Consider the following 22,114-nt stretch of genomic DNA (forward strand, 5'->3'; position numbering starts at 1 on the left):
CATGTTCTCCAAGGTCTGTAGGTGAATGTTAGTTCACTGAGGACTCAGGCAATACTAGTCAGACTTCTGCTCTATAAGGGGCCATACTCTCAGGAAAGAGGTTAAATACTGCACTCCTGATTTGTCTATGACTTCACAAGTAACTTTCTTTCATAGAAATTCTTTCTGCTTACAGCCGCGTGTGGACTTTCTTCAGCTGATGATTAACTCCCAGAATTCCAAAGAAACAGACAATCATAAAGGTAACCAAGGAGAGTTTCAGAGGGGCCACAGTGGGGAGATGCAAAGGTAGGGGGCAGTTCTGAAAATGTGCAGGAAGTTTTCCAGGCAGATGGGAATTTAGGCCAAGTTAAAGAAAGATACTTGTGCAGAAAGAAAGAGTAGACTGTGGTACTTCCTAGAAGTTTGCAGGCACAACTTTGTTCAGAGCTCGAAGGGCAAGTATAACAAGGAAGTCATGCCCAGAAGTCAGTTATGAAATGGATCGCTACAACTGAACCTTTGGGGAGCTTGGTTCTGATATCAGTTCTCAGGCTCCTCCAGACCCACCAAGTCAGAACCTCTGTCTGAATATTTGCATCAAGGCTTCATCCCTTCATTCATCAGGGGGCACATTGCCCCAGTGTTGGTGACCTTAACTTGGAACACTTTTAAACTTGTGTTCACCAGCTTACTCTACTGTAAAGTATAATTTTTCCCCCTTTGTTATTAACATGTAATTTCCGGAAGAAGACTTTGAGACTGTAAATATTCTATTCCTCTTTAAGTTGTCATGCACTGGACATTCATGGATGTCACCCATTCATGGATGGCTTTTGATCGAAACCATTGTTACTATGATGATTAAAACATGCCTTTCTAAGCCCATCATTCTTCTATATTTATGAGCTGATGTTCTTTCATAAGGAGAGCTCTCCATTCTCCCCCAATCATTTATTTATTTACATCAGTATATCTCATGAATAGCTAACTTACTGTCTCATGTCACTCTTCATTTTGATTCTCAAATTCTCTCAGGTTTGTCCACTGGAGCCCTTTCAAGTGGGCTCCTATATACGTATTACTTTTTTCTCCTGAAAAAATGTTTTCAATAGGCCATTTTTTGGGCAGAAATTAAAAAATCTTAATTGAAGAGTACAGAGTTTCCCAATATGCATTCTGCCCCCACCTACATATAGCCTTCCTCAATATCTCCAGTCCATACTGGAGTGATACACTTGTTATACTCAATGAACCTCCACTGATACATTATCATCACCCAAAGACAATAGTTCCCACCTGGGTCACACCTTGGTACTGTGCATCCTATGGGTTTTGATAAATGTATATTGAGTGTCACCACTGTGGTGTACGGAGTATCCTGTATCCTTTTCACTTACCATTTTCCAAGAACTTCCTCACTTCCTAATGCAAGGCATCCCAGCTTTCTCTTCTATTTCCCCTGGAATCAGCCATTTCTCTAAGAAGTTCTGCTTCCATTTAGTGAGAAATGGTATGTAGAACCCAAAATTTGGGCTCTCGAAATGCTCATTGCTACTAGGGTTTCTTTGCTTCTAGATCATCGGTGGACAACTTTCAGAACATCAACTACTTTTACCCAGGTGTAAAAATAAAAAAGATTTCTGTATCTACCTCAAATCACTGATATAAACATGCTCTCTCTCTCTCAAACAATAAGACCCTGGTGTGTTTTAATTCCATGACATGAATACTCATATATGATTAATTTGAAGCTACCAATGGGTTGATAACTTCACAAAATTTGTGATAACTTGTGATAACCTCACAAAATTATTAATTTTATAAAGTTGGTTCTTGAAAGCAGGGATAAACTGATTCCAGCCCATTCTCAATATGTCTATTCCTGTGTGTACACTACTTATATCTATCTATTATTATCATTTATCATTTTTCCAAGTACATTATTCAATACAATGTTCTGTGATGAAGGAAATATTCTATATCTACTCTGTTCAATATAGTAATCACTAGACATGAGTTTCTGTTGAGGACTTGACATGAGACTGAGTGAGTGAATGTGAAGTCACTCAATTGTGTCCGATTCTTTGTGACCCATGGACTGTAGCCTACCAGGATCCTCCATCCATGGGATTTTCCAGGCAAGAATACTGGAGTGGGTTGCCATTTCCTTCTCCAGGAGATCCTCCCAACCCGGGGACTGAACCTGGGTCTCCCGCATTGTAGGCAGTCGCTTTACTATCTGAGCACCAGGGAGGCCCCGACATGTGACTACCGCTACTGTAACCTGAACGATAAGTTGTATTTAATTTTAATTAAGTAAAACTTGAAGACTCACATGTTAGACAGCACAACTCTAAACTTTGAGTATTTTGTGGTTTATGCTAACTGGGGAATGAATTTGATGGTTGAATTTATCCACGATAACATCACACATAACATCATTGGAGAACTAGAACTGTCTAAAATCTCTATTACACTCATTTTATATTGCTTTTATTGTTAGTCAGTTGGTTGGGGCAGGTACCACGTTGAGTTGAGTGCTCTAAGTAACAAAGATCCTACTTCAGTCCCATCAAATAGCTGAGAGCCTGAACATGCTTGATCTCTTGGGAGAAAATAAAAATGGAGACCAGTGTATAATCACAGGGCTGTTTGGTAAGAATAAAGAAGAACAGAAAGGGGGGGTGTATACTTAGAGGATGACCTTTAGGCCAGAGTTGAATCAGCATTGCTAATTCTACTCCCTGAACCTAATTTTTCTATATTTCACACTGGCCTATGTCCTTATATGCACACATTCTTTCTTCTGCTATTTTAATGTCACTGATTAGACTAGGATCATCACAACTCTTTAAGCTTTTTGTTGATTTCTGTAGCTTCTATACATATCTCGATCCTCCCCTTGAAGGCTTGTGCCCCAGGTCTTGTATTACCTGATGCCTCTCAAGGGCATAATCCATGCTTCTCAGGCTACATTGTGCACATACATCTCCACATCTCATGAAAGTTCCGATGTTGTTTCCATAGTTTTGAATTTGTATTAGGCTTCTGGATCCTGCTCATGCTGCTGGTCCATGGACCACTCTTTGAGTAGCAAGAGTTTAACTGTAGCCCAGTCCTGTACTCTCATGTTCCTGGAAATGTTTTGATAAAATATAATTCAATTTCCCCTATCATATAGCCTTAGTATCATAAATCTCTTAAATCAAGCTGCACCTTAACTAGAATAATTTAAAATATTCTAGAAGGGAATGCTGCTCCATTTTACTTGGAGCTAAAGTTCTTTTACAACTCTCTAAAGGACACTCTCTAAAGGACACATGATAACATGCTGATAAATGTTAGAAGTGCTATCTCTTGAAATACACAGCTGTGTTGGTGGGGGCGTGGAATTGCCAGGAACAGAGGACCAAGAATAGTATAGTCCTGGGAAAAACTCAATTAAGACAGTTCTTGGCTTTTTCTTGGCTCTGTGAGGCAGACACAGAGTGGAAATCGCTCTCAGTTTGACTCTAAATCACTTTTACCTGATTTCCCCTAGGGGTTTGGGAGTTTCACTGGAATGTCACATCATCTAGACTGTGACTTTTACATTGCCACGCTTTACCTAAAATGTCTTGACTTTCTTTTTAGCTCTCTCTGACCAAGAACTCATGGCCCAGAGTGTTATCTTTATTTTTGGTGGCTATGAGACCACTAGCACTTCTCTTTCCTTCATTATATATGAATTGGCCACTCACCCTGATGTCCAGCAGAAGCTGCAGGAGGAGATTGATGCGACTTTCCCCAATAAGGTGAGTGATGATACCTGGAGAGAGAGGGGGAAGGTGAAGCCTTCACATGATTGTCTTCTCTCCTCTTCTCAGGAGGTTTTGCCCAAAGCATAAGCATCAAATCATTTACCTCCATTCCCAGGTGGTGCAGTGGAAAAGAATCCAAACTAACAGTAAGCACTTATTTCTCTGGTGTCTGCATTTGTTGTTGTTCTGTCGCTAAGTCATTTGGACTCTTTGCGACTCCATGGACTGTAGCACACCAGGCCTCCCTGTTCCTCACTGTCTCCTAGAGTTTGCCCAAGTTCACGGTGTCTGCATATTTATCTATTGATGTTGGCTGGACTTGCTGTGGTCTGGGTGTTGGCTGATCTAGACTGGCCTTAGATAAGCGTTTGGACTGACTCAGCTCCACACATGCTCCTCACGTGTCTCAATCTCCACGTGTCTGCTTCTCAAGGCAGTGGTAGATGTCATGAGCAAGAGGCCTAATCCCATGGGTGACTTTCAAAACTCTGCTAGCATTACATTTGGTGAATATTCCACAGGTTCAAAGTGAGCCACCTGACCAACCTGAGTTAGAATGGGAGGGCATCGCAGAGTTAACAGCAAAGGGAATGGACAGAGGAAATGGTGGAGAATTGGGACCATTAATTCATTCTACTGCCCTGTGTAAACTTTAGACTAGGTGAAGCCTGCTGTACAAGAAAGGATATACGGTAGGAAACAGAGGACATGAGTATGAGACCTGACTGGTTTCAGACAAGTCTTATGACCTTTCAAATCCTAGGTCCTTCATATACTTTGTAGGGCCTGCATAAATTAGAGATGATATTTCTTCTCTGGTAAACCCAATATTGGGAATCTTTTGATTACAAGAAGATTGAAAGATCACTAACAGACTGAGGCTAGCTAAGGCATTGCATTCTCTCCTTTATACCCACAGCTGATTCATGTGAATGTATGGCAAAACCCACCACAATATTGTAAAGTAATTAGCCTCCAATTAAAATTAAAAAATTTAAAAAAAGAATACTTATAATACTAGTACTATTGGCTGATATGTGCTTCTTACTTTATATGTCTGTTCTAAATACTTTCTATTTATAAATGCATTTAATTTTCAAGAAATTCTTTTTTAATTTTTTAACTTTACAATATTGTATTGGTTTTGCCATATATCAACATGAATCCGCCACAGGTACACATGTGTTCCCCATCCTGAACCCTCCTCCCTCCTCCCTCCCTCTACCATCCCTCTGGGTCGTCCCAGTGCACCAGCCCCAACCATCCAGTATCGTGCATCGAACCTGGACTGGCGACTCGTTTCATATATGATATTATACATGTTTCAATGCCATTCTCCCAAATCATCCCACCCTCTCCCTCTCCACAGAGTCCAAAAGACTGTTCTATACATCTGTGTCTCTTTTGCTGTCTCATATACAGGGTTATTGTTACCATCTTTCTAAATTCCATATGTATGCGTTAGTATACTGTATTGGTGTTTCTCTTTCTGGCTTACTTCACTCTTTATAATAGGCTCCAGTTTCATCCACCTCATTAGAACTGATTCAAATGTATTCTTTTTAATGGCTGAGTAATACTCCATTGTGTATATGTACCACAGCTTTCTTATCCATTCATCTGCTGATGGACAGCTAGGTTGCTTCCATGTCCTGGCTATTATAAACAGTGTTGCGATGAACAGTGGAGTACACGTGTCTCTTTCAATTCTGGTTTCCTCAGTGTGTATGCCCAGCAGTGGGATTGCTGGGTCATAAGGCAGTTCTATTTCCAGTTTTTAAAGGAATCTCCACACTGTTCTCCATAGTGGCTGTACTAGTTTGCATTCCCACCAACAGTGTAAGAGGGTTCCCTTTTCTCCACACCCTCTCCAGCATGTATTGCTTGTAGACTTTTGGATAGCAGCCATTCTGACTGGCGTGAAATGGTACCTCATTGTGGTTTTGATTTGCATTTCTCTGATAATGAGTGATGTTGAAAAGATGCTCAAGAAATTCTTTATGAGTCAGGAGAGACTAGCTTATGCCTCAGTAACAGACAAGCCTGGAATCTCAGGGGCTTTCATAGCAAAGTTTTCCATCACTCATGTGTGCAAGTTGAACATGGATTGTTAGTGGAGGATGGAGTGGGCAGCTCTGCTTCACAGAGTCACTCAGGAAAACCGACTCAGAGCCTCCACCATGTTGTAATTGCCTTGTCAGGAACATGAGGCCTTCTTGTCTTCTGTGGAATAAGGAACTCAAGAGTTGTTTAGTGGGTTTTCAACTGATTTGTCTCTGAACTGATATAATCACCTCAGTTCACAGCCTGTGGGCAAGGATGATTTGGCCATAACCTCAAGTGGGATGGGATTCATGGGGACTACATGGATGCTGGGTGAGCAGTGAGTGTCTCTGCCACACAACCCTCTGGAGGGTCAGCTCCATCTGTCTCCATGTAACATATGAGAAACCTGAGCTACAGGGAGATGAAATACTTCCAGACACTAGTCATGTACATGGTGGTGATCTAGTCAAGCTGTGATCCAGGGTGTTGGCTCCTGAGCCACTCTTACCCTCTATAATGTTGCTCCTTAAATATAACCCCATGTGACAGCCATGTATCACCCCCAGTGGTTTCAAATCTCAGCACAAACTGGAGTTCTTTGTGGTGTGTGGAGACCTGGACCCTGGGGCTGCAATGGCTTGTTTAGACCTTCAGACCTTAGGGTCACACCTGCAGGGATAATAAGAGACCCTTATAGCAGTGGACGGTGGGGTTCTGATCCTCTTGTAACCTCCCTGCATCTGAAATTGTGTTCCCAATCTTACTCTTCATTTGCAGATTTGGTTTAGAAAGGAACTTGTTTCTCCCAAAATTATTTATAGCATTTTCATATATTGTTTCCAGACTGTATATGTGTGATGAAGAGAATGAGCAGTCAGGAGTCTTCAACTAAGAATAGGGGATTTGCTCTTTTACACGCTCTTGCTTGGTACAGTTGTATGGCCTCAGTTGGTGATAAACAGGGAAGCCTGGCAGGCTGCAGTCTGTGGGGTCACAAAGAGTCAGACACAACTGAGCAACTGAACTGCAGCAACTGTATTTCAATTAAAAGAATAAAAAAACTAAGTTCTATGGTTCCCTGTCAAGCAATCCCTGACCAGCTCATGTCTCCTGACCCTCTGAACTGAACCTTGTTTTCAGATTCTTTGTAAATAAAATTCCATTCTTTTAAAAAAAAAAAATAAAATAAAATCTTGTGAGACTGTTGTAAAAAAAATAAAAAGAAAAAGAAACACTGACTTTGGACTTTTTCACTTAAGAGTAAGGGTCCTAGTCTGTCAGTCATGTTTGTTTTCATGAGAGAGAAAATACACTCCTTGATAACCTGTGATGTTTCATCTCAATGGGCATTGAGAGGTCAAAGGACATGATAGTAATGTATATAAATGCTAAGGTCCTTTACCAATTTAAATTATTCCCTGGAGCTCCTAACGTTTCAATAGGCCTACATAGATGGAGTTGAAGGTTGATCTGATATCTTAATTTATTAAAATCTATTTCTTTCTTCCCAGGCGCCTCCGACCTATGATGTCCTGGCACAGATGGAGTATCTTGACATGGTGGTGAATGAGACTCTCAGAATGTTTCCAATTGCTGTTAGACTTGAGAGGTTCTGTAAGCAGGATGTGGAAATCCACGGGGTGTCCATTCCCAAAGGGATAACGGTGACGGTGCCAATCTCCGTGCTTCACAGAGACCCACAGCTCTGGCCAGAGCCTGAGGAGTTCCGTCCTGAAAGGTACAAGAGCCCAGGGAAGGGGACCCTCCTGATCCAGTTGCTCAGAGCGTATTCTGACGACTCTCATTATGGGTGACAAATACGTGACTATACAATCATTTTTGATATTATTTGATTAAAAACTTTACCAACCATAAACTAAAAAAAAAAACAAAAAACCAGGAAATTTTAGTTGTGTGCATTCCTAAAACCTTAAGCTTTTTTGTTGTTTAGTCACTAAGTCATTTCCGACTCTTTGTGACCTCATGAACTGTAGCCCACCAGTCTCCTCTGTCCGTGGGATTTTCCAGGCAAGAAGACTGGAGTGGGTTGCTATTTTCTTCTCCAGGGGATGTTCCCAACCCAGGGATCGAACCCATGTCTCCTGCTTTGGCAGGTGGATACTTTACCACTGAGCCATCAGGGAAGTCCAATAGCTTAAGATAGGCCTCATTAATAGTGCAATGTAAGTCCTGTGGACATTTTTCTATGCATATACAGATTGTTAAAACTTAGAATGACATTATATATAGTTTTATTTTTCAATTGCTTACTATGTGTTTTTAATATACATATATGATCGTTACACCTGCTACAATTTACTTAACAGCTGTATTATTTTAGGTATATTGGTTTTTACTTCCTTTAAGTCTTTCTTTCTGTTCTCTTTAGCTCTTTGAATTCGTCACTAACATCCCCACATTTCCATTTCTTTAAACATCGGCTGCTGTTTCCTCCATTATTATTTTGGGACTGTAGTCTGAGGATCTAGCAGTCTCATCCCAGGTGGTTCCAGCAGCCTCAGTGAGGATGGAGGAGACATAGGTGGCCTAGTTCTGTCTGTGGCTGTAGACCTGGGCCAGCTCCCTTTTGCCTCCATGTTTTTTGACCTTCCAAAGAGAAGTCCTCTGCTCTCTAGACATCTAGACACCCCCGTTGGAGAGGTTAAGCATTGTCTTCTGGGAATTCAGAGCCAGGTTCTACTTTGGGCACAGATGGGATTCTGGAAATAATTGATGCTCTCCTTATATGGTGAACAAAATTTGGATTGAACATTTTAGGGCACGATCTGGGATCTAGCATTTTATGAGCTCCTGACCATAAGCTCCCTGACAGCAGGGACTGTGTCTCATTCACCTTTGGTCCCTAGTACTAGCATAACCTGTATCTGTAGCATTGTTGAAGGAAGAGTCAGAGTCCACCAAGTCCTCTGTTCTGGACCGGGGAACTTCTGTGTCTGCCTCAAGCTCAGCAACTTCCCCTCCTGCAGCGTCAGAAACCTAAAACCAGAGACCACTCACTGTACTTCCCTTTGATTCACTCAGCCGTCAACCAGAGTTAGTGCTCACCTGTGTGTGTCAGGGTCTGGTCAAGGGAGTGAGAAATCCAAATGTTAAAGCCAATTATAAAGAGTTTTGACATATACACAGTATAGTTTATAGGCACAAGTTTTATGAATCATGTTTAATGTATTCTTCCAGAATATTCTTCCAGAATATTTTGTATAATAGGGACTCTTTAAAATATATACAACCACAGTGTCATTATCACTTCTCCAAATCCAAATTTGAGGAGTCAAATTTGAATAAAGCAGAGGTCTAGCCATCAAGGACTTTATTGGTTTGTGGAACAGACAAGGAAATCCGTGATTGAACCAGAGTAGAGTAGAGTCACATGCCCTCATCAGTCTACTGACCTCAGCAACCTCTGTGTGTGAGAGAGACATACCCACACAAGAGGAAGCAAAGGGAAAACAATAGAAAACTAACAACTGAAATATTCAGAGACATTTTCCCTGCTTCCTTTGTCTCTGAACACATGACCAATGTAAGTGTTCGTGGAGGCAGGAACCCACTCTTCCTGCAATCAGTCTCATTTCCTAACTGCCTTTCAGAGTGTGAGCATCTCACCATCCTGAATGTAAATTTCATATTTAAAGATACATTTTCTTTAAACAACCTTCATCTCATCTACTCACCAGGACTGAAAGCTCCTGTGGGGTCTGGGTAATGAGAAGGCCCTGGGGCTTACCTTTCTCACAGCAAAATCACCACAGCAGGATTCAGTCACACTCCCACAGGAGTCTCCCTTATGCTACTGGTTGAGGGTTTAAGTTAAAATCTCACACCTGTGAGAGAGGGAGAGGGTGGGAAGATTTGGGAGAATGGCATTGAAACATGTAAAATATCTTGTATGAAACGAGTTGCCAGTCCAGGTTCGATGCACGATACTGGATGCTTGGGGCTGGTGCACTGGGACGACCCAGAGGGATGGAAGGGGGAGGGAGGGGGGTTCGGGATGGGGAACACATGTATACCTGTGGCGGATTCATTTTGATATTTGGCAAAACTAATACAGTTATGTAAAGTTTAAAAAAAAAAAAAAAAACCTCACACCTGGAATTCCTGTGACTTTTCTGTTTCATGCACTTGTTTCATCTACTGTTGTGGATTCAGGTTCAGTAAGAAGAACAAGGACAGCATAAATCCTTACGTCTACCTGCCTTTTGGAACTGGACCCCGAAATTGCATTGGCATGAGGTTTGCTATCATGAACATGAAACTTGCTATTGTCAGAGTCCTGCAGAACTTCTCCTTCAAACCTTGTAAAGAAACACAGGTTAGCAGTTCATTATTTGCATAAATAATGTTTTATTGTGAATTTTTAAACTGAGGTTTATCTCTCTGTGTTTATAAGGTTGTGATCTATTCAAATAATAATTTAGCTTACTAGAAAGAGAATCTGTCTGAATCCATCTGTGGCCTTTAACTGTCTTTCATCCCTGGAGGGCTAAGTCTGTGGCTTCATAAAGACCCAACTGTAAAGTCATCTAGAGTCAAGGCAGTTAGCACGACATGACTACACAAAGTCCAGTGATTTTGAGCAACTTTTAAAATTTGGTGTCACATCCACTAGAAGGAAGGAAAATGTTGTACAAAGTCGTGAGAGCAGTGATGACCATGTCATGACTTTTCAGTGATGCCCTTCTCCACCGGAACTTACACAAGCTCTCCTGACAGTGATTCTCAGCCACTATTTAGATAAAGAAATTACTGGGGAGCAATATCCCGATGCCGAGGTCATCTCAGACTCTCTAAAATAATTTCCCCAGAGTATGGTGTCGAGAGCACCCCCACTGATCCTCCTGTGCAGCCACAGTGATCCCTGAGTGAAAGCATTTCTGCCGGATGGGAAGGGCTCCCACAGCCCCTCACCTGCCAGGGATCCTACTGCCATCCAGCTGGGCTCCCTTTACATTCTCAGAATGACTGTGTGTCCTTCCTGTCTACCCTACAGTCCATCCTCCCCCTTCGAGTTCCAGTTCAGTCCCGAGCCCCTCCATGCAGCCTCCCCATCCAGGCCAGAGCCCACTCTCCCCTCTGCTGTGTTTACAGGTACCACAGGCTGGCTTCATGGGTCCTACCACCTGACAATACTTTGTCACTGAACCAACCAGTTTGGTTTCTTTGTTTCCTTGTACCTTAAAAGGTCTTTAACTCTATCCCCTCATTTATTCCTTCCTTAAACGCCCAGTGGTGTCTTGACGTCATCGGGCAAATATTTAAGGAGTGACTCGCAAATTTGGAACAGTTTGAATTTTAAAAATTTATCAAATGTCATTTGTGTTCTTGCTTGTTTTACGTGTGTCTACTTGCAGAGAAAATACATACCACTTGAAAGTTTAAAAAAACAATTTGTTGCAGTTATAGAAAGACCTGGAATCTCTGTCTGAGGAGCACACAGAACAGTTGGCATTGATTCATCTGAAGCATGGCCCTAAAATAAGGCTTATTTCTAGGAGACATACATTTAATAAGCAGCTCCTCCCTTTGAGTAGTTTTCTCAGGGAAGAGGATAGAGATGTTTCCATTTTACTTGTGGATGTCCTGTAAGTGTGCACACATAGCAGACTCAGCCCTGAGAGAAAGGGGGCCTCAGGCACCCCTGGGAAGGGCAGATGCCCCTACAAGCCCCACCTAGTACCCCATGGTCTGGGGCTTCTCCCTCCACAGCTCCTTGCTTGTTCTTCAGTCATCTGAGGTTAGAAGGTCACTCTGTTGGTTCCCCCAACCCAGAAGGAGTGACTGGGTGAGAATGGGGCTAAAAATCTCAGACAAAACACTGTAGGTCTTCAGAAGTTCACCATTTGCCCTGCACTTGGAACCAGGGCATGTTTAAAAAAACAGGCAAAATGCTTCATAGGCATAGTGCTCAAATAATATTTTGTGCAAGAATGATGGGTGAATGCTTTCACTATCCAGTCTTGACAGAACTTACAGAATAAGTACAGAGAATCAAAGATAAAGAAGGGAAACTGGATGCAAGTGATCGAAAGGTACAAACTTCTGATTATAGATAAATAAGTACAGGGATATCATGTAAAACTCGATGCTTATAGTTGACATTTTTATATAGTAGAAGAGAGTAGATCCTGAAAGTGCTCAAAAGAGGAAAACAGTATTTTTTCCTTTTCTGTCTCTTATGAGTGGTGGATGTTAACTAAACTTATTGTGGTAGTGATTTCACATATATGTAAGTCAAATGTTTTTTTACCATTAATCATTTATATCTCAGTAAAAGAGGAATTAAAACAACTTTTAAAAGCGAATAGTAATAGAAATGACTTTATGCCCATATATTTTATAACAATAGTTAAATAGACCAATTTTCTGAAAGTCATAAACTGTTCAAGTTTAATCAAGGAAACATTGACAGCCTGTCCATCCCTATAGCTTTTAAACACATTGAATTGGTAGTTTAAAAAAAAACAAAGATACACGATGCTAAAAGTAGCTTGTATATTGTTGTAAAGCATTATTGTCTGTAATGTATCTTGCCTATTTTGCTTCTATTGTTGGTGGTGCTTCATTCATTGGTTCTCTTAACCGTTGCAGATCCCCTTGAAAATAAAAAGTCAAGGACTTTTAAGACCGGAAAAACCCATTGTTCTGAAGGTTGTGCTCAGAGATGAGACCATAAGTGGAGCTTGACCTCCCCGAAGGATCTGGGCTTTGTTCTTCAAGGAGCTGTGTCCCACAGTTTCAGGGGACTTGATTTACTTTGTGATAAAACTCAGAAATAAAGACGGCCTTCATCTATTGCACTTGGGATGACTAGGATATCTGTGCATTTGTTTCACTTTCTCAGTGTCTGTGTTTTTATATATTGTGTAACATGAAAGAGGTGACTAATGAGGGCCAGATACGTACACTCAGCTTATCTGATTCCCAAAGGACCATCTCCACCCACCCCCAGTTAGTAACATCTACTCCTTCAGAGCAACGATCAAGAAAGAAAGTGTCTCAAAAAAAAAAAAAGAAAGAAAGAAAGTGTCTCAACAGTTTTATCAGCGAATTAACGAAAACAAGAATTATTGTGGTGACTAAAGTTCTGACATGTTTTAATAAATCACAGGTTTTATTTTATATATTTCAAATCTAATATTCTATTCAGGAACTCTGTAAACCTCTCTTTACAAAAGTGTTAGGATACCATCCTACACTTTAGGGAGAATGTGTACAACTGAATCAGGGAGAGCCAGTGACTAAACATGGCCATCACAATTCCTGGTGGGTGGGGCCTTTTTCAAAACTGCTGTTTGTTATATTACATAGGTAAGAATTATTCCACTGTTTTGCCCATTTCTTAGAAAGTATGAAAGCGAAAGTTGCTCAGTCAGGTCCAACTCTTTGTGACCCCATGGACTACACAGTTCATGGAATTCTCCAGGCCAGAACACTGGAGTGGGTAGCCTTTCCCTTCTCCAGGGGATCCTCCCAACCCAGGGATCGAACCCAGGTCTCCCACGTTGCAGGCAGATTCTTTACCAGCTGAGCCACAAGGGAAGCCCGAGAGTACTGCAATGGGTAGCCTAGCTCTTCTCGAGAGTATCTTCCCAAACCAGTTATTAAACCAGGGTCTCCTTCATTGCAGGTGGATTCTTTACTAACTGAGCTATCTTTCATGGTTTAAATCTACTTTTTTTGAGCACATATTTTTTATAACAACAAATGCACATAAAATTATGTTATTAGTTTTGATGACAAGTTTTCATCTCATCTCCCCTGATATTTCTGAAAGGCAGGAAACAGGTTTTCTTGAAGTGTCTTTGTTTTCTATCCTCAATTCCCAACTGTCTTAACATAATGAATGTGGAATAAAAGATGGTTGATTGGTGAGCTGACTGGGGAGAAAGGCTACAGTCACTGGTCAGTTTCAGTTGATATCAGAAGCTGCACACAGCCCTTCCTTTCCCTTTTCTGCCCCTCCCATCCACAACCCCTTCCTTGCTAGGGTTTTCCTGGATAGTCCAGTCCTAAAGCCATTGGGGGTGCACAGAAGGCGGACAGCCTTACCCTCCAGGGTGTGGGCAGAGAAGGGGGGCTCAGTGGCTCCAAGTTGGAGATTGAGGGGGGACGGTGTCCACAGGAACAGCAGCCCAGCCTGGGTATGGGTGTCCAGGCAAGGAGCAAAGAGTGTCTGCCCAGAAGGGTGGCCTGGCCAGGGCATCCAGAGCCTAAATAGGGTGTGGAGAACCACAGAGGGTGAGGGGGTATCAGGGGTAGAAAAAGGCTGAGTGGCAGTAGCTATACAAAGGGAGATTGATTAAGCAAGTCAACATATTATGGAGAATGGAAGACACGTTTTCCCTGTTAGAGAAGGGAGTCCCTGGTCCAGGAAAGGGGAAACCAGAAGAAACCCGTTAGAGTCAGAGATTGGAACTGCATGTATCAGTGAACATCCTGCTTTTCTTTGTAGACAGATGACAGCTAGTTAGTTGGATGATGCACTACAGATAGATAGCTGATATAGATAGATAGATGACAGATATAGATAGGTAACATGCATCTGTGTGGTGGGTGGAGAAGGTAGGGTTGGAGGTTCTGCTCAGGGCCCTGAGCTCATACAGCCGGACAGATCCCCCGCCCCAGCCCCAGTTAGAATCCAGGACATAATGTCCTGAACATTTATGACTCAATGGCCCCTCACACAGCAGGTGGAAAAGGGGGCATTTAAACATAATTAGAAGGAAAAGGTCAGAGAAGGCAATGGCACCCCACTCCAGTACTCTTGCCTGGAAAATCCCATGGATGGAGGAGCCTGGTAGGCTGCAGTCCATGGGGTCGCACAGAGTCGGACACAACTGAAGCGACTTAGCAGCAGCAGCAGCAGCAGAAGGAAAAGGTAAAGATTCAGAGTCAGCAAACTCCCAACCTTTTATTTATTTTTCAACTACAACTTGTACTCATGTCTCCTTTTGCTAACAAACAACGCAGTTCATAACTTGTGCTTACTCTATAATGCTTGCCCTTTTTGGCTACTACTTGGACTCATATGAGCTCTTGTGAGTGAACATTTCTAGAGGGTTTGCTAAGGATCAGGAGCGTGACGGGCAAGGTCACATGTTCTCTTCCCCCAATGACGCCAGGACTCTGATCGCAGGTTCAGGCCCCAAGCCCCTCAGGTCACTGATCAGGGTCTGGTCTGATCTGGGCTCCTATAGGAAGGGGAAGACATAATTATTAACCTGTTTCTAAAGATCAGGCAACTGAGGCTGAGCAGGTTTAAATAACCCACCTAGGGCCCGCGCATCAGTCACATTCTATGGATGCCTTCTAGGCAGCTGTGTACACAGTAGAGAGAATAGGTGTCCCAGGAGCCCAGAGAAGCCTCTGGGACCTAGTGGACCAGGTTCCCAACCACACCCTTCGCTTGCCCTCTCTGCCTCTGCTTGAATTCTCACAGATTATTAACTAACACTGGTAGCACAAAGTCAAAATCCCAGAAATTTTACTACATCACAACCACCAGGATGGTTATTTTGTAAAAAGGGAAAATGAAAGTGTTGGTAAGGATGTAGAGGAAATGCGGAAACCTCAGCTGTTGCTGGCTGGTGAGGATGTAACGAAGCAGCCACTGTGTGGAACAGTTTGGCAGCTCCTCAGGTTGTCGAGCATAGAATTACCAGCAACTGCACACCAGCGTAGATGCCTTAGAGAACTGAACACAATTTCTCAAACAAAGACATATGCCTGCATGTTCATAACACTACTCTCCACAATAGCTAAAGGGTAGACACAAGGCAAACCAGTGGATGAATGGATAAACTGATTGTGATGTATCCATACAATAGTTGCTTCTTCCGTTATCACAGATGTGAAATCCTAATACATGGTGCAAGAGAGATTAACTCTAAAAATGCATAAATGAAAGAATTCAGAGACAAGAGACCACGCATTACATGATTCCATTCATACGAAGCATTTGAAGAGGCAAATCCATGAAGACAGAATGTACATGAGTGGTGGCCTGGGGCTGGGAGAGGACAGAGTGGGAGGAGCGGCTTATGGACTCAGGAGTGCACTCCTGGTGGAACGGGAGTGTGCTGGAACCAGAGGAGGTGGTGGCACCGCCCCGTGAATGTGCTAAATGGCACCGAATGGTTGATTTATGCTGAGTCAGGGTCACCTTGGTAAACGTTTTTAATCTCAGGACTGTACCCTAACAAATTCAAGACAGGTCACTGTAATACCAGAAAGCCCTGTGGCTTTTCCCAGATGTCCTGCACAGCCTTCAGCTCCCTACTGAGCTGTCCAGGGTGGAACCTTGGCCCTAGAATTACAGATCTCTAACTTGGCCTGTGATCTCATCACTTCCTTATTAGCAGTAATAAAAATTGGTTGATTTAGACATTGTGCATGCAACCAAGAAATAACAAACACACTCAGCAGTGATGATTTCGATGAGATGGGCCACTCTCACGGCCTGCATGCCCTCTCCCCTCTCCTTAGGCAAATTCTGCTCCGTCTGTGGCACTGCGTCAGTGTCACCTGCTCTGGGAAGCCCACCCAGCGCTACAGAGGCTCTGGATCTGCCTAACTCTGCCTTTCCCCGCCTCCCGATGCCTCTGGAGGTGTCTGCGTGCATGGAGCACCCCACCTAGGTGAGCCCACCCAGCCCTACAGAGGCTCTGGATCCGCCTAACTCTGCCTTTGCCCGCCTCCCGATGCCTCTGGAGGTGTCTGCGTGCGTGGAGCACCCCACCTAGGTGAGCGCCCTTTGTGACAGTCTTGTTCACACTTTGTCCCCATGTTGTGTCATGTACCAGGCATAGCTCAGGCTGATACACAGGGCATATGACCATGGACGTAACTGTGTGACCAATCAGAATACAGCATCTTGTGTTGAATTCAAGGTGTGGGCTGGAATTGGCTGGGCAGGGCCCCTGGAAAAAATCACTGGGCTTGGCAGGCATGTGCTGACATGTCTACTTAGAAAACTCTTGGTGCTGCATGCACTAATGAGGAGTATTTGTTTATTTTCTGGGGAGGTGGTTTATTTTTTCTATCTGTTTATCATAAGAGCCTATGTTCTAACTAAAGGTGAAGAACTCAGCTTTTGAACCCAGCTGATCTCAGTTGAATGAATCCACTGAATGAACCCATGTTGGTCAGTTCTCAAAGGGTAAAAAAATATTTCATTTATTCAGTGACTTTTTGGAATTGTTCACCTGGGATCTACAAACTGGGTTTCTGACAAAAACAAGTAATGACATTCTTTTTGTTTCCAGCATAAAATTAATTGATGGGATTTTAGGTACTTAAAGAGGTTACAGTTTTTGAAAAGGCTGTATGTGCATGTGGTAAAATGGCATACGCAGACCATGCTTTTATACTATGAAGAATGATGTTTGTTAGGTGGTTTGGTAGATACTTTCATCACATTAAGGAAATTCCTGCTATTAGCAGTGCAGTCTTCTATCATAAATGATATATTGAATATTAATAAATGCATTTTCTGAGGCTATTGGGATGATAAGACCTTTCTCTTTTAATCAATTAACCTGATAACTAATACTAACACTTATTCTTTGTTCATCACCCCTGAGTTTCAGGGTAAAATCCAACTCAGTTCGGTTGCTCAGTCATGTCCAACTCTTTGCAACCCCATGGACTGCAGCACACCAGGCTCCCCTGTCCATCACCAACTCCTGGAGCCTACTCAAACTCATGTCCATAGCGTCAGTGATGCCATCCAACCATCTCGTCCTCTGTTGTCCTCTTCTTCTCCAGCCTTCAATCTTTCCCAGCATCAGAGTCTTTCTTTTTCCAATGAGTTGGTTCTTCACATCAGGTTGTCAAAGTATTGGAGTTTCAGCTTCAGCATCAGTCCTTCCAATGAATATTCAGGACTGATTCCCTTTAGGATTGAATGGTTGGATCTCCTTGCAATCCAAGGGACTCTCAAGAGTCTTCTCCAGCACCACAGTTCAAAAGTATCAATTCTTTGGCGCTCGGCTTTCTTTATAGTCCAACTCTCACATCCATATATGACTACTGGAAAAAACATAGCCTTGACTAGATGGACCTTTTTTGGTAAAGTAATGTCTCTGATTTTTAATATGCTGTCTAGGTTGGTCATAGCTTTTCTTCCAAGGAGCAACTGTCTTTTAATTTCATGGCTGCAGTCACCATCTGCAGTGATTTTGGAGCCAAAGAAAATAAAGTCTCTCACTGTTTCCATTGTTTCCCTATCTATTTGCCATGAAGTGATGGGACTGGGTGCCATGATCTTGGTTTTCTGAATGTTGAGTTTTAATCCAGCTTTTTCACTCTCCTCTTTCACTTTCATCAAGACGCTCTTTAGTTCTTCACTTTCTGCCATAAGGGTGGTGTCATCTGCGGCAATCTTGATGCCAGTTTGTGCTTCATCCAGCCCAGCATTTTGCATGATGTACTCTGCAATATGTTAAATAAGCAGGATGACAATACACAGCCTTGATGTACTCCTTTCCTGATCTGGAACCAGTCTGTAGTTCCATGTCCGGTTCTAACTGTTGCTTCTTGACCTGCACACAAATTTCTCAGGAGGCAGGTCATGTGGTCTGGTATTCCCATCCCTTGAAGATCCAACTTGGTCATGGTGTATCATTGTTGCTGGATTTGACTGGCTTTATTTTGCTCAGAAATTTTGTGTTGAAGCCTGTGAGTGAGGGTGAAATGGAGTCTTTCTTTCTTGTCTCACTTTTGTCCTATTTGGGTCAAGTTCATACTGTCCTCATGGAGTGAGCTGGGCATGATTGGGTTGATTTTATGTGACAACTCAGAATCTTAGCTTCACCTCTGCGATGGCATCCTCTCAGTTGGCCGCCAATGGCTCTGCCTGCTGGCACTTACGCCCCGTTAACCCCCTGCCACTGGTGAGGCTGGGGTAGGTGACTTGCTTCTGATGAGTAGAATATTAATGGGGTGCCCCCCTCACTCCCGCACTCTGGGGGAAGCGACTGCCATGTTGTGAGCTGCTCTGTGGAGGGACCCCGGGGGCAGAGATCTGAGGGGCTTCTGGGCCACAGCCAGTGAGGAACTGAATCCTCGAGCTTGTGAGGATCTGAACCCTGCCAGACCACCTGGGGGACCTGAAAGGGGGTCCTTCCCCAGTGAGACTTTGGATGAGAGGCAGCCCAGCCTGACAGCAGGAGAGAGCTTGAGCCAGAGATACCCAGGTAAGCCACGGCTGGACTCCCAGCCCAAGGAGTGTGACACAGTCAATGCTTGTTGTTTCAAGGGGTTGTATTTGGGGATAATCTGCTGGACAGCATAGAGAACTAGTGTACCTGCCCCGGTCTCTGGTCCCGCCACACTACAGGGACCATCTCCGCCTGGATTCCAACTGAATTTGTGCAGTGAAGCCTGACTGTGCTTCTCAACCTAGCAATTCTTCTGTAATACAGAAGTTTTAGAGAATTACTTCCCTGTGGGAGGAACATTTTCCCAAAGGGAGAGGGAAACCAGTGAGTACCCTCTTCCCTCTTCAATCCCCTGGATGGGCTGCATCTTCTGAGTGGTCATATGGCCTCTCAGAAGATGGTCAGTTGACCAAAGAGTTGGTTGCTTTTGATACCAAATGTTGGCCAGATTGGTAATGAATCTGGTATAGATGCTTCTTCCATGCTATATTCCTATTTTCCTTCACTCTTTCTCCCCTGGATCAAATTCCCCAGAAGATAGTACCACAAAAGCCTGTATTTCAAGCTCTCCTTTCTCGGGAAAGCAGGCTAAGACATATGTGTTTCTTGAAGATTACCATAAAACTCTCCGAATGTGATGTTTCCTTGCAAGAAGATTTGACTTCCACTTACTTTTTAAAGGAATTTTGAGACTGTTTAGCTCTCTAGTCTTTGGCTGGTTTTGCTCAATTATGTTCCCTAGGATCTAGGCTATTGCTTTTAATATTTCAACTAATATTTTTCACAATTCTTAGCAACAATTAAAGTAATAGATGCAATTTTCTTGTATTTGACTCCATCCCATGAATTTCAGATATTCAGGTGCACCCAGGCTTGTGTAATTTTTAACATTTCCCCTGCACATGAATTACAATGGATATCATGGTCTGAGAGTTAGTATGTTGCCACGTGATAACTGTGAGAACTGTGATCATGCAGAAGTGGGACCCTCCCCACCACCTACATGTTCAGGACAAGGGTCACTGGGGAAGATGGTGCCCTGGCTGACTCCCAGAGGAAGTCTAGGAATTCACGATGGAAAATGGATTGGACCCATTTCAGATGGAAGAATGGTTGTGTAGACACAAGAAGACCAGTCGTCTAGGGGGCTTGGGAACAGCACATCATACCATTTTCTTAAAACATCATGTTTGCACTGGAAGTGAACTGAGACAAGCCTGAAGAAGTCAGCAGTGGCCAGATGCACACAGATCTTTTTTCACCATTTGTTTATTAATTTATTTTTAAATTATTTTAAGAAATTGAGTTCTTATTAACATAAAATGTTACATTAGTTTCAGGCATGCAATATAATGATTCTATATTTTAATACATTGCAATTTGATCACCGTAGTAAGACCAGCAAGCATCTGTCACCGTATAAATTTGTGACAATATTATTGACTATATTCCCTGTGTGAACATTATATCCCAGTGACTTATGTATTTTCTATGTGGAAGTTTGTACCTCTTAATTCCCTTCACCCATTTTGGTTGTCCCTCAACCCGCCTCCCCTGTGGCAACCACCTGTTTGTTCTCTGTATCTGTGAGTCTCTTTCTGTATTTTTTGTATTTTTGTAATACAGTCTTTTTCTGTATTCTACTTTGTTTTTTAGATTCCATATATAAGTATTTGTTTCTTTTTCTTCCTTCTGACTTATTTCACTTCGTGTAATACCCCAGGTCAATATTAAAAAACCAAACAGCTTGATTAAAAAGTGGGCAGAAAACCCGAATAGGCATTTTAAAGATGACATACAGATGGCAACAGGCACATGAAAATGTGCTCAGCATCACTCATCATCAGAAAATGCAAGTCAAACCCATAATGAGATACCACCTCACACCTGTCCAAATGACAAACTGTCAAGGAGACAAGACACAAATGTGGGCCATGATGTGGAGGAAGGGGAACTTTCCTGCACTGTTGCTGGGAATGTAACTTGGTGCAGCCACAGTAGAAGGCAACATGGAGATTCCTCAAAAAACCGAAAGAGAGCTACCATAAAATCCAGCAGCTCTACCTGTGGCCATTTATCTCAAGAAAGGGCTACTTTGAAGCCCTTTGCTCGTTGCAGCACTGTGTGCAATAACCAAGATATGAAAGTGACCTAAACATCCAACATGGGTCTTTTTTTTTTCTTTTCTTTTTAAAAATTTTTTTTTATTATTTTATTTTATTTTTTTTACTTTACAATATTGTATTGGTTTTGCCATACATCAACATGCATCTGCCACAGGTGTATACGTGTTCCCCATCCTGAACCCCCCTCCCACCTCCCTCCCCATACCATCCTTCTGAGTCATCCCAGTGCACCAGCCCCAAGCTTCCTGTATCCTGCATTGAACCTGGACTGACGATTCACTTCTTATATGATAATATACATGTTTTAATGCCATTCTCCCACATCATGCCCCCCTCCCTATCCCACAGAGTCCAAAAGACTGTTCTATACATCTGTGTCTCTTTTGCTGTCTCGCATACAGGGTTGTCGTTACCATCTTGAATAGCTGCCCCATGGCATTTGGGTTTAATTCTGTGGATGATGGAAGTGGTTGGAGAGATTTGAGTAATAGAGGAATGATGCATGACTCATGTTTTACCAGGCCCTGTCTTGTGGCAGAGTAGGGAAGTTCCTGGGTGAGGCCAGTCTAGGGTCAGATAAAACTCCTTAGAAGGTTACTGTACTGATTAGGAGAGACAGCCAACACTTTGCTCCTCTTTTGCAGCTAACCTGTGATGCTGATCTTTTCTTTCATTTTACACCTCCTGTGTCATTAATTCCCTTCCTCGTGGTCTTCTTCTTTTTTTTTTTTTTTTTTCCTCGTGGTCTTCTGAAACTTGCCCGCCTCCTCTGATTCCTCTTTCACTGCTTGGTCTCATTCATCTTTCATTTCCTGCTTTCTTGGAAACCCAGATGATTCTGATTGTGGCGTGTCAGGACTATTTGCAACATCCCTTATCTGCTGACACCATGAGTTCATGAATACATAACATTTAGTCATCTGCTCTCTCTTTTGTGGCTACAAACAGCTCTAGCATTTATAACAACAGTAGAAGC

General features: G+C 42.7%; 1 protein-coding gene across 2 annotated transcripts in view; it reads left to right on the top strand.

Annotated features, from left to right (window-relative positions):
* Positions 1-12,649, top strand: part of LOC102405595 (cytochrome P450 3A24) — a 47,250-nt gene extending 34,601 nt beyond the window's left edge. Inside the window, exons 9-13 of one of the 2 annotated variants that reach the window (XM_006053608.4) lie at positions 176-242; positions 3,616-3,776; positions 7,340-7,566; positions 10,002-10,164; positions 12,441-12,649. In XM_006053608.4, the coding sequence (XP_006053670.2) occupies positions 176-242; positions 3,616-3,776; positions 7,340-7,566; positions 10,002-10,164; positions 12,441-12,536 (714 nt within the window). In that variant the 3' untranslated portion in view covers positions 12,537-12,649. The remainder of the gene's footprint in view (positions 1-175; positions 243-3,615; positions 3,777-7,339; positions 7,567-10,001; positions 10,165-12,440) is intronic. The other variant, XM_025274935.3, reaches the window with a different exon arrangement.
* Positions 12,650-22,114: the final 9,465 nt, after the last annotated feature.

This window comes from Bubalus bubalis, chromosome 24 (genome assembly GCF_019923935.1).
Source record: "Bubalus bubalis isolate 160015118507 breed Murrah chromosome 24, NDDB_SH_1, whole genome shotgun sequence".
NCBI lineage: Eukaryota > Metazoa > Chordata > Mammalia > Artiodactyla > Bovidae > Bubalus > Bubalus bubalis.